The sequence below is a fragment of the Amaranthus tricolor genome, chromosome 9 (genome assembly GCF_026212465.1).
Source record: "Amaranthus tricolor cultivar Red isolate AtriRed21 chromosome 9, ASM2621246v1, whole genome shotgun sequence".
Classification (NCBI taxonomy): domain Eukaryota; kingdom Viridiplantae; phylum Streptophyta; class Magnoliopsida; order Caryophyllales; family Amaranthaceae; genus Amaranthus; species Amaranthus tricolor.
The window spans coordinates 29,052,627-29,065,997 of NC_080055.1; the positions used below are offsets into that span (position 1 = coordinate 29,052,627).

Sequence of the window (13,371 nt, forward strand, 5' to 3'; positions counted from 1 at the left end):
CTGACATTATTGAAATTCAAATTATATAGTACTAGCTAAGATATTTTCAATAATACTAGGGAAAAGTAGTTATGATATTTTCCTTATTTTGTCCTAAGCATTCAATTTCAAATGTCCTACAACATGCTATAATGTCATTGCTCTAATTAATATACAACTTTTTCTCAATAGTAATAGTCATTTTATTAATGAGTTTGAAGAAAAATGTAACATAAAATAGTAATATTTGTTTGATTATAATGATAATGTATAGGTTACTATAGGTGGTTAAGATATGTCTTTGTGTTGGTGGGTTGTCTTTGTATAGTTATTTGTCCTACATAATAAAAGTGTAATATGATTTGATTACTTGCAATATCTCTTCCACAACTTTTTTTGGTTTATTGGTAATCACTCAATTTATTAAGAAGTTGAAGTAAAATGGTGGCCTCAACTAGTGACTAGGGTTTGTTGGTAAAGCTAAGGCTAGTGTGAGAAGTTGGTTATTCGTTCTTCACTTCTTCCACTATTTTGGGTTAACCATAATTGAGTGACATTAGCTAGATTGTATGTTGAGGTATTGTTCTTTATTTTCTTATATAAGTTTCAAAATTAAAAAAGTGCTTTAGAAAAATTATGAATTGACTTAGTGCTTACAAGTTTATTCTTTCATTGTATAAGTAACTGGTGAGAATGACAAGGATTTAATGCTCACTAAATACCACCTACCAGAAGAATTTGTTCCTCGGCCTTCACCCAATAAAAAAATTCAATAAAGTTTACACTAGATTATTGAATATTGAATATTATATTTTCCTTAATTTATTTAAATATCTCATATGAAAATATTATTGTGGGATGGACGAAGTGCAAAAGTATGTTAACATGATGTATTCACTTTGTTCCATCAAATTTACTTCACAGATATTTACTGGAAAAATTATGAAAAGTGAATGAGGTGAAAAGATAAATTCAATATGTAGATGATAAAAAATAGATTGCGGCTATAACTTAAGAAAAATTTAGAGGCAGGGGCTAAAAAGAACACTGAGCAAATTTATGAGACAGAGAATATATGCATTACTCCCTCTGTCCCTCAAAATTTGTCTTACTTTCCTTTTTAGTTTATCACACTAAATTTGTTTTATTTTTATTTTTGATCATGACCCATATTTATTTTTTAATTGTTATTCATATATTTCACTAGTTTTATCATTTTTATTTCTCCTTACCCCTTAATAATTATTTTTGTTTTTTTAACAAATTTTCCCACCTAATAGCAAATTTGATAGGATAGAGGGGTAAAAAGGTGAAAGAGAAAAGAAGAAATAATAATAATAATAATAATAATAATAATAATAATAATAATAATAATAATTATTATTATTATTATTATTATTATTATTATTATTATTATTACAACCAAATCTATCACATGGTTGGTCCTCGTTCATATGGAAAATTAGGTGTCTCCCATATTCGTTCTAACTGACCCCTTGCACTTTCTAAAGTGATAATAACCTCGAAAGGAGAGGAGAGTTCACATATGAAATAATGGCAGCTTTTTCCATATTTGTTTGCTTAAATTGTACTTTGTATGGCGGAGATAATGAATCATCATATTCATCAATATAATAACGAAGTATTTGTGATTGTTTGACAATCAACTTTTATTTTTGACTCTGATAATGGCTTTATAGAGGGTCAAACAGTGAGAAAAAAAAAATTTCTATAATCTATCCATTCCGTCCTTTTTGATTTGCAACAAAGAGAAAGATGGCTATTTTTTAAAAAAGTAGTAATAAATGAAGAAAAAGTATGAATTGTGTGGATGAAATTAAAATGGTGTTAAAATATATGGATGAGATTAAAAGAAAGTGGTGGATCATTATCCAAAAATAGAGATGATACAAATTAAATGAGACGGACCAAAATAAAAAATAATGCAAATTCAGTGGGACAGAGAGAGTATCATCATCATCATCCTACCTACTGTATCCCGCTCGTAGAAAAATTATGGACAGGGTCTGAGGAGAAAAGAACGGCGGCAACTCATATCCATAAAAGAGAGTGCGACCAAAAAAATCCCCCGACTCTATAAAAATTAGGCAATAAATTTTCAAATTATTCGTCTATCCCAGCCATATAAGCTAATCGGTCAAACAGCTAGAAAACTAATTATTTGTTGTTAAGCCAATTTTATAAGACAACTGTGATCTATATAAGCCAGTTGCATAATTATATGACTAATTGAAAAACTTTTATAATCCATAAATTTTCAAATTACTCGTCTGTCCCAGCTATTTAGCCTCATTTTGTTCTGACAAGAAGACAAAAATTTGAGTATAATGAATTAAAATAGTGAGATATTTAGAAATAAAAAAGAGAATATAGAGAGTAAGAGTGATAGAGTTATATTCAAAAATAAAAATAGAATAAATTCATTGAAAGAAACTAAAATAAAAAATAGAACAAATTGAGTGGAAAAGAAAAATATCTATTAAAAATAGAAATAGATAATATAGGGGTGTCTAAAGAAAGAGGGAAGATATAAGAACTATTAGAGCTTTTTACAAATTAGAAGTATCCCAAATCAAATTCAAGAAATATCTAATATAGAGGGGTCCCAAATCTCAATAATGTAATACTTCTTTCCAAGTATATATTGGAGATACAGTATCTCAAAGTTATACATACTTGTCTCTTGGCTGTTCCTAATTTCAGAATAATATTCAACATATCTGGGAAATACATCAAAGCTTATTTTAAGGAAAGATTAGGTCATGATTATTGTCAAAGGAATACAGATTCAAAGCATTATTTGAAGAAGTGTGTATCTTTTCTAGGCTGCCCTCCCAAAGGCCCCAGTCCGAAAGCATAGTTTGGAACAAGAATGAACCTGAACTTCATGATACAATGAAAAGCTATGTTACTTGGACTCAGGTACTGGATACTGTTACGTGTCTACGTATTGGATACGTCTAAATACTCAATTTTACGCCTGAAATGAAGTGCTTAAGTGCCATAACAATGTCCGAGCATCAAGGATCGGACACGGGTACGTAAAGCAAAATGAAGAGTCCAAGTAACATAGATGAAAAGTAATTCAACGTTGATACAAACTGTTGTTCATAGCGATTTGAACTGCAAATGATCCTCAACGAGGTTTGCTAACAGTTTCGCAACAATGGTTCAACAAACGTTAGCTATCTAGCAGGTAAGAGAAACAAGAATCGTACAAAGCCAGCAAAACTTGTAAAGTCTCTATATAGATACTATATGTTCACACATTGTGATCAGAGTAAGAATAATTATCTTACTTGGATGATGGAACCGAAGCCAGCTGATTTTCTGATTATTGTGCAATCAGTAAATGTTTTAATGCCTCTCGGAAAATGGCAGTCTCGCCGTCTCTTTTCTACTGCTTCTCATCTTCTGATTTTGCAACTGATGAATCTTCACCATTGACGCTCGTTATGCTTTCTTCTGCTGAAGAGTACGAAAAGCCCCAAACAGAAGCACAGTTCTCATTACCTAAAAGAATAGGCAAACACAATTTTAACTTGGCTACAGATTTTCCAGTAGAACCTTTGCTTTGTAAAACAAGAACTTGTACAAACGAAAAGATGGGTTCCATCAAGTTCAATGCAAAGGACTTCACAATAGGTGTTGGTACATAAAAACTTTAATGGCCCGTTTGGTTATTGATACCATATGGCGGTAATGAGAATGAACTACAATATAAATTTTCATGAAATGTACCATTTCATTCTTATGACAATGAAAATTTTGATCATGAAAAAGTTATTTTGTTTATAATTTTTCATTACCACCTAATACCACTAATCAAAATGGTAATGTAATGGAATAGATTTTGTGAAGACATGAGATGATTGAAATAGAACAAGCATGAGTGCATGACCATTAAACTTGTCAAGGAATTTTTCCACCAAAATTATACTACATTTTCATTACCATTCTCACTATTTTATACCGACTAGGCGACTACCAAACAAGCTGTAAGGGTAATGATCTAGCAAGTCTTGTTCTTTTAGTCAGATTAATAGAAACCATGTCTGAAGTAGCATGCGGCTACCAGAATACACCTATATGACAAAGTTCAGATATAACTTTAAAGGGCTAGTACGGTGTGTAAACTGTAGATAAAGCAAAAGGGGGCACTTATGAATTGTAAGGATAGAACGAAGCAGAGGGAAAGAAAGAGAAGTGCAATAGAGAAATGAGACTTCTTCATTTGGATAGCCAATAGAGTGGAGAGAATTGAAAGGATGAATTTCTTTCAAAAATTTGAAGTAATCTTCGACAAGAAGATTTGGAAGAAAAAATACCACTCTTCCTTCCCTTCTTTTTCCTTCCCCTCCCTTTCACTGCCCTCCCTTTTTTCCTTCCTCAAAAGTTATCCAAGCACACTTGGTGAAACAACAGTAATGGGGTGAGAAGACATACTGCTTAGGGTAACATCTTCTGTATCATCAGGTAACCCAAACCTTCGATGCCCCGATGAAGTGACAGCCATTGGAAGGAATGGATGAAATGAAAAACCGTTCACTGTATCTGCAGAGAACATTAGTTAATATCTAAGAGAATTAAGACCGACATGCAATACAAAGTAAGAGGCTGCACTTATATAAATGACAAGCAGTGCAAATACCTGATGCAGCAGCAAAACTGGATGTCCATTGCCCAGTCTGCAAATCATAGATGTGCACCAAACCATCCTAACAAATGGGATGAAATGGAAATGAGATGCGATCAAATTTTTGAACCAACAGGATCAATGCAAAGATTGAAGAAGAAAATTACCTGTCCACCTGTTCCAAGATGTCGACCGATGGGCTCAATGTCAAATGATATCCGCTGATTCGTATGTTCTGTTGATCTATACAACCTACATGAAATAGATGACAAGCTCAAGATCAAGAGAGAAACTCATGCTTAGTTAAATGTACTCTATACAAGAAAATGTTAAACCAAGCGTAAGTATATGGTTACCATAGTTCACCTTGAAGTCAACAGAAAATCCATCAGAGATGATCATAGAAGAAAAAATTTACTAGCATGCCGCGTGGGCAAGTGTTCTGTTTTTCAAATAAATGATTATTAAAATAATGTTATTTATGTTTACATGCTTTACCACACATTTATAACCCTAGTAACTCATATGTCATCAGCCGTAAGATTCACTAGGACAAATGGTGGAATGTTCTCAATGACTCAGGCCTCAAACACTGTATATTTGTAGCCGTCCAGCCGACCACATATTTTTAGGATTAAGGGTTTGACATTGTCGTCGTTGCTGTATCCGATAAATCTCGACATTCAAGACAAATATTAGCCAGGGAGAAGAGTATTGCTTACTTGTACACTACTTCTACAGTGTTGCGCACATCCCAGCACATGATATATGGATCCTTCAAACAACATAAAACCATTTGTTTCATTAATGACACTGGTATAAGGACTAGCAACAAAAGAACCTTGATTCGATGCAAAGCGTTAACTAATAACTATCTTAGCAGCTTTCAATTTTTATCACAGAACTACAACTAAATGATACTAGTATAAGAAATTAGCTACAAAAGAACCTTGACATGGATGCAATGCACTCTGAAGCATTCACTAATAGCTACCTTAGCAGCTTTTAATTTTTAATTAATCACAAAACTACAAGTAGACCAGAGTGCATTGCTTTATGCACTCTATCCAATGCATTTTTCATTGGATAGAGTGTATTGCTCTGAAACCACAAAATCTAAGAGACCATCACCAACAATATTACAAGTGTAGTGTTAGTGTGTTACACATCACAATCAACATTAAAATCATTTATATTAAAATAAAATTAGTTCTTTTTGCTTGACCTTTCCGATTGAAAACAGTCTTTTTCTGTAACAGTCTTTCAAATGTTTGTTTTTAAGAAGCCTTGGAACAAATGTATCTCAAAGTTGCACAGCAAGACTATCAAATAAAATACAAAAACTAATATATGACCACACGCAGAAGCTTATCGAGTATCACAGAATGTTTGGCAATGGACACAAAAGGATATTGAAGAAAGAAATAGGTTGTCTAAGACATTCCTAACACCTGGCCTATAAGACTTCTAAGAAAATAAAGGTGAGATTAAACTGGACTAAATTCACCAAAAATCCATCCATGACCACTTTGTTTAGAGATAAATTAGAGGCATTGTTTTGAAAATCACACATGATCAAAAAAGGACATAGATCTAAGAAACTCAGTTCCATATTACAACATTCTACATGAAAATCTATTATTTTTAATAATGTCTTGTATTTTAGTTAATAAACTCATCAAAGAGAAACCCCATACAGATTAGAGTTAAATAATAGTCCTATTACACTATTTCACTTATCACTCTAGAGCCACCAACGGTCTAGCACCGAGCCTCAAATACAAACTAGAACCAGGACTTAAAGAACCCAACTGATGTTTAACCAACATTCTTAAAGAACAAAGACATTCCCATTAAAGATAGGCACACGCGTAAAAGCATTAATTTTCCAGACAACATTTCAAGAGTGATTTATAACCAAAAACTTTTTAAAGCACATAAAATAAAAGTACAGACAACGAGGAAAATCCTCACCTTTCGAGCACCTGTATACAAATAGTTTCCATCCTTTGAGAACTGTACCTGTAAAAAATATTGAGGAGCATATTTCCAAATGAAAATCGAGTAATCATCACAAGAGTCAAAATCAAATCATGAACAGTTAGCATTGAGTAGGCAACTTACATGCGTAATCCCACCTTCTTGTCCATGTAAGACATACAGAAGTTCCAAATTGTCTTCCCTATATATTGCAGTAGTCTGGTCATAAGAACCAGCAGCAAGCATGCCAGATTGAGTTGGAGAAAAAGCAATTGCGGATATGATACCTGAACATGGAAAACGATAATAACTGTATATAGAATGACTATTATTTAAAAAAATATTAGCTCAGTTGACTCCACTTAAATGATGGCTGTCCAGGAATTCAGATTTTCCTTGATGGCTTACAATATTTATCAGGCTTCTAATTAAAAACTAAAGCGCTTAGTAAGTCAATATATTACATGCATATTACTTGTTTATAGTCCGAAAAAAGATGGGAAACATCACAACAATTATATATTACAATGGGGGTTCAGTGCTAATATTCACAAGATTCCATTCGCTTCCCTAGTCAGATTCTGTAGAAAATATTTACTCTTAACAGAACTATAACCGACCATAATTATACACCATGATTAAGTGTGGATAATTGAACATGAAAATTTCAGTTTTTCAGTTCTTTGGATCATAATGAACTATAGTAAATGGCTCATTAAATCATATGCACTTCCCATTTAAGTGAGGTTGCATGCCATGTTTGCCATGACATGTCAATCAGAAACAACCTATTGTTTTCACAAGGGTAAGGTTGCACACTTCGATCCCCATAAGGCCATAACCCCTAGGCAGGAGCTACTTTTCACTCCACTCCCCTATATAACGTAACAACAGGAAACTCTATCATCAGTTCCTCACTTCTTACTTGTCAAACAGCTGCACCATTCTACAAGAATAATTCCCTAAGCTAATGTTAAAAAGCTCAAAATCGTCACAAATGTTTTTCTGGTATTTAAAAAGATAAAAAGGTGTACCAGACTGCCCTTCCTTGGATCCTTGAAGAGTTGAATGCTGAGTAAATTCTCTACCAGGGCGATGTATATCAAACACCCTCAGTGTTTTATTGTATCCAGCAAATATCCTACAAAGGATTTCACAAATATGGAAAGAATGAGATCATGTTGACGCTTATTCTGACAAGCAAAGCAAATACCCAGAAACATAGAACTCACTATCAAACATAGAAACAAAAGAAACTTCTAGATGCAATAGTTCATTCCAAAATCGAAGCAAGCACATTTCCACATGGTTACTGTTTATCAAAGCAGTCACATGTCAGACCTGTCTTACATGTCAACCAAGAAATTCGATTACAGAGGCGGAGCAAGATGATTTTACATTTTTTTTAGCTTTTGGGGCCCAAAAACCATTAAATTAGACTGAACCAAAGTTAAAGTAAACTAATATTGATGCCCATTGCTTTAGGGGGTGTGTGGTCGGGCACCTTGCACGTGCCCAGAACCTCAATTCATAAAACCTAATTAAGAAACTAAGCAATATTAAATGCCACATGGTTTGAGAAATGAAACACTACTACAGCTTGAAAAGCTGCAGAGGATACTCTACCTAACATTATTGCACAATACTACATGTTACTTCCTCCTCAAAATTATTATTTTTCCTATAGTTGATACTTGTTTGGCATTGTTTAGTCCCCATTAAGCACCATTATTTTATTATTCTCTATCTTTCATAGTGTACTTGGGTTTCCTTTGTTAGATCATTGAAAAGCTGTGTTCCCATTGTTTTTCTTTGTAATTTTGTTAAATGAAAGTTTTTTTAAATATCTGTAGAATTACAACTCTCACCGAGAGTTATGGGTAACTGTGTAAGCAAGGTTTACTCCAAAATATTACACACATGGACAAAGTCACAAACCTAATTGAATAAATTTGATACCAAACTTGACAACATACAAAAACATAGAATAGCAACAACAAAAAACTATAAGCTATCACAGACTATACTTGGTTCCAGTAGGGTTGAAAGCAATTGAAAAGGCAGAAGTAATTTCATCCATAGCATCATAAGCTCGATATGTACAACGTAGCTGCAAAACAAAGTCATAGAAGAAAACCAATCATGTAAGGAAGACAAACATTAAAATCCTAAGCTTGGGAATATGGTGTAAAACACAGTAAGAGAGTGAAAAAATAAACAAAACCAGCAAGTCAAGGAAGAATCATGATTGACTTAAGTAGTATTTTGATCAAAAGTGGGTGTAAGAGGATATAACATCATGATTGCTAATCATAAATCTGAGGTTCTGTACTTTCATGGATTCCATCAGCTCATCACAAGTAAAATCCTAATATTACATAACAGTGAACTCAAGAGAAAACTCTAATGTAGAAGGGGGATGAATGAAACAAGATTTACAATAAAAGTACAGCACCTCACCGGTAGTTGAATCCAAAAGATGAATAGGATGGTCGCGGGTAGTAGTTGCAAATACACAGCTTGTCACATCTGTGAAGGAAAACATAATTTTTATGATATTGATGGAAACTGTTTTGTAACCCCTGATCAATGTAAACGAAATTTCTTAAGCAGGAGCATAAAAAGTGGAACTTGTACTGGAACATAGCAGATGCGATAAACTAATTTCAATATACTTAATCTTCCATAAGACATGATGCAGTATCATACTATCATCTATTAGAGTTAATCTTCCATAATCCATTATGCAGTATCAAACTCTCCTCTGTTATGGCTCGTTTGGTTATTGATACTAAATGGTGGTAATGGAAATGACTTGTAGTTCAAATTTAAATGAAAGGTACCATGACATTCCCATGGGAATGAAATTTTGATCTTAAAAAAATTGTTTTTGTTCACATTTTTCCATTAGCAACTAATATCACATCACTGAATGGTAATGCATTGGAATGAATTTTGAAGAAATGAGATGATCGAAGTAGAACAAACATGACCATTACACTTTTTAAAACATTTCCTACCCAAATTACACTAACTTTTCATTGTCATGTCCCACCATTCAATACTGACAACCAAATAGGACGTTAGAATGATAATTGAAATCACCCCCCTCCCCCCCCCCCCAAACAACCACCATAAACCAATCACAAAACTCTTTTAATGATGCTCCAAATCATAATGAATGAAATAAATAAACATCAAAAACATGGTATTACCCCAATGCCGTTAAGTGGGGTCTAAGCGGGGTTGGATGTACGTAGTCTACCCTTGCAATATCAAGGAGGCTACTTCATTGACCATTGATTGCATATATCATTAAAACCTTCAGATTAATAAGAAGCGCACATGATTTATGGGCCCTTTTCATTCTGTTATACACGAAAACCATGTAACTATGAAATTTTGACTCCAACATACATAAGAATGAAGTAGAGAGAAAGGAAAATGTAAACAGCACCTTAAACATGTTTGAACAAAGAGATGTTTAGGGCCATACCTGAAGCAGACATGTAAGGGTACCAACAGTAGTCATATACAGACTCTCCCTCACTTATGACAAGGTTGGCATTGAATGAATCTGCAGCCAAATAATTATTTCAAAAATCTATGCATTCAGAATATTATAACATAAGCTCATGATCTCCTCCAAAACATTAGAAATATGTTAATAAATCATTTGCTTATGTAGTTCTGTACTATGAATAGCCCCACACTAATCACATCAGGAGAAAAACAAGCAACTTGGTCGCACCCAAAAGCCATAGCGAAGCAGAAAATTCATGTATATTGTATTTTAATCAATCTTCAAGCATGGCATTTAAGTCATGTCGATAGTGAGAAAATCCAGTATGCTTATACATCATAAGCATTGCAAACTACTCACAGAAGATTACTTTTGGCACACTATTGACTACTTTTCTATCTCTCACTCTCTTAAGAAGAAAAGGTGGAAACAGAACATGATCTTAAAAGTTTTACTCCTCAAAGAAGTTAAATCTTACCATCATCAAGACCTGGAAAATCGTTTCCAGCCAAGTAATCACTTCCATTCTGTGGCCTGCATGAGATAAAAACAAGTTAAACAAAAATAAAGGTCTCTCATCATTGTATACAACTACAATGAACACGAGTGCACTAATAGTTACACCGAAACACAACAGGCAACTGCTAGCTACTAAATACAATCTTTCATCTCAAATCAGAACCAAAGGTGACTTTGGAATTGTTATGCGGACAGTTAGACACATGCCAAATACAATGACATGTACATAAGATTTCAATTACATTTGTAACTTTAGCTTTTAACAAAGCTCTAAGGTTATGCCCAAATCACCTTCTATTCAGTTTCAAGGAACTCGATAATCAATAGTATCAGGGTAGGAAGGAATAATGGAATATTACTGGGAGTATAAACTAATTCCCAATGTGTACCTATATAGTACGCAGATTTCCTACATAAAAATGACTAGAACACATCAGTAGTCATTCAACTAGATAAATGTACTCCAAAACAACGTCAAATCCTTGGGGTTGCTCCTGAATTTATTTTCAGGTCTGAAAAGTTAAGCTCGCTTCATTTTCAATTAAGCTCTAGTAAGCCCTAATAAGTGATAAGCTCACTTCAGTTCCACTCTAATAAATCTTGTGCATTATTTTCAATATCAAATTCAAACTACTCAATAAGTTCTACTCTATTCACTATTAGTCTCATTTAATTTTTTGATACTATTCATCAATCGCTTTAAATTTGTATTTTATTCTTAATCTGTAAGCTAAAACAGAGTCAAGCCGGACTTGTTTGATTCGTCTAGATGTAAATGTTATTAACTTCAACATTTATATAATTTTTAATCAAAACACAATTTGAGATATCTATAATTGAATATGTGCACTAGTAAACGTGCAAAAGTCAAATGGGACGATAATAGTGAATATGAGGGAGTATTAAACTTAGTTCTAATAGTTAGGTTAAGATAAGTTTCATTCAATTTAGTTCTAATAAGATAAGTTCAATTCAGACCTAATAAGTTCCAAATAGGTCATTTGCATGAACCAAGATTTCAACTTTTGTAATCATCGACAAATGTTAATCTTCTCTTCATCTCTAACGCTTACCATATGCATTAATAAACTAATAATAATAACAATAATACTATCTTCCATAGGCTTCTGTGAAACTAACAGATTAAGTGATAGTAGTAACTCATTTATTTCAAGGCAAAATTTTTTTTTTTTCTTCTTTTTTCCCAAAACTGATAGTAATTAGATTTGCTTTAACAAACAATTTGAAAGTGGAAAAAACCTCGAACGAATTTTTTAAATAAAAAAGTGTAATCAGCAAAAAAAAATGAAAGAGAGATTCTGACAATGAGAAGAGACGAAGAAAGATTCTGACATTGAGCAAAACATAGTAATCTCAAAATTAATTGATGTACTAGCAAAGTTTCAAATTCATAAAATGAAAGAGAGATTCTGACAATGAGAAGAGACGAAGCGTGTTATCATCAGAGCTTGTAAGAAAGCAAGAACCATCCGGTGACCTACACAAAATCAGCAAAACAAAGTCAAAAACGCAACGAAAAATGCAAAAACAACAAAAAAAAGGCAATCAAAATTGAAGAAAGTAGTAAAGGAGAGTTAAAAATGAACCATTTAGCGGATTTGAGGAAGTTGTTAGAGTTTGATGGAGAGCGAAACTGGCGATAATAATGGTAAGTTCTGTAAGGTTGAAGGTGGAAGTTCATTACAGGCCATGAGAATTGTTGAGGTTGATTACCAATGGCGTCAACTTTGCCTTGATTTTCTTCGTTTTCTTCGAGTAGTTCTCCTTCTTCTAGTCCCTGCTCTTCCGCCATTGAAGCACAAGCACAGGTAATGACGCACAAAAGAGTTTTTGTCTACTTTTTTTAGGCTCTTTTTTGAACAAAAAGTGGCAACTGGCAAGTATCTCCCTCCTGCTCTTGTTGAGGGTGTTTGTAAATTGTAATAGAGTAGTCCAAAATTTATCTAAAATATAAAATTAACTAAAATTGAGTATATTGTGATTAGATTTAAAATTATTCATAAATAAAAAAATCAAAATTTGTATACATTTACGAATTGAAATTAATTCGTCAAAGCTAAAATTGAGTATATTTTAATCAGATTTACAAATAAAAATCAAAATTTAGTTCTTGTAGATGATTTTATATGGTTTGGATTAGAGCTTTGTCATTATTATTGTATTGTAAATAAAAATTTTTAATATTATTATTATTATATTAATGCAATCTGCATCATAATACAAGATGCTCGTTGCTAAGATTGAAACCCCACAATCAATTATGATCCTTTTTACGGAACAAAATTTAGAACTGTTAAATATTTTTGTTCTAAGTAACTATTGTTATAAGTAGTAAATTTAATTAAAATTGAAAGTAATTAGTTAATGGACATGACATTCAAAAATAAGTTATAAAATTTTGTCTGAATCTGAATTGATAAGAACTACATATATAGTATAAACATTATGAAATTTAAATTTAAAATTTCCACATTTAGGCGATCTGCTTTTAAAAATCTCGTCTTTTAATTAAACTATGAAAATTCAACCTTTGTATTATTTTTCTATTTTTTAGAATTTAGCATCATTTTTACTTTTCAAAATCTGCCTATTACAAGTCATAGTCTATAAAAGAAAAGGCCATATAAAGGTCAAATTCTTTTTAAGATGAACGAAAGGTGAAATTTACAAAAGCACGGAGCGTGATTTTTGG

General features: G+C 32.7%; 1 protein-coding gene across 1 annotated transcript; it reads right to left on the minus strand.

Annotated features, from left to right (window-relative positions):
• Positions 1–3,047: 3,047 nt before the first annotated feature.
• On the minus strand, positions 3,048–12,589 carry LOC130823530 (uncharacterized). Its single transcript, XM_057688163.1, has 14 exons — positions 12,266–12,589; positions 12,094–12,156; positions 10,618–10,673; positions 10,113–10,193; positions 9,072–9,145; positions 8,644–8,726; positions 7,651–7,757; positions 6,761–6,903; positions 6,611–6,658; positions 5,359–5,411; positions 4,804–4,888; positions 4,652–4,718; positions 4,447–4,554; positions 3,048–3,513 (listed from the first exon to the last, which is right to left on the minus strand). Exons 1-14 carry the CDS (start codon positions 12,469–12,471, stop codon positions 3,398–3,400), a joined length of 1,290 nt encoding a protein of 429 aa, XP_057544146.1. The 5' UTR covers positions 12,472–12,589; the 3' UTR covers positions 3,048–3,397.
• Positions 12,590–13,371: the final 782 nt, after the last annotated feature.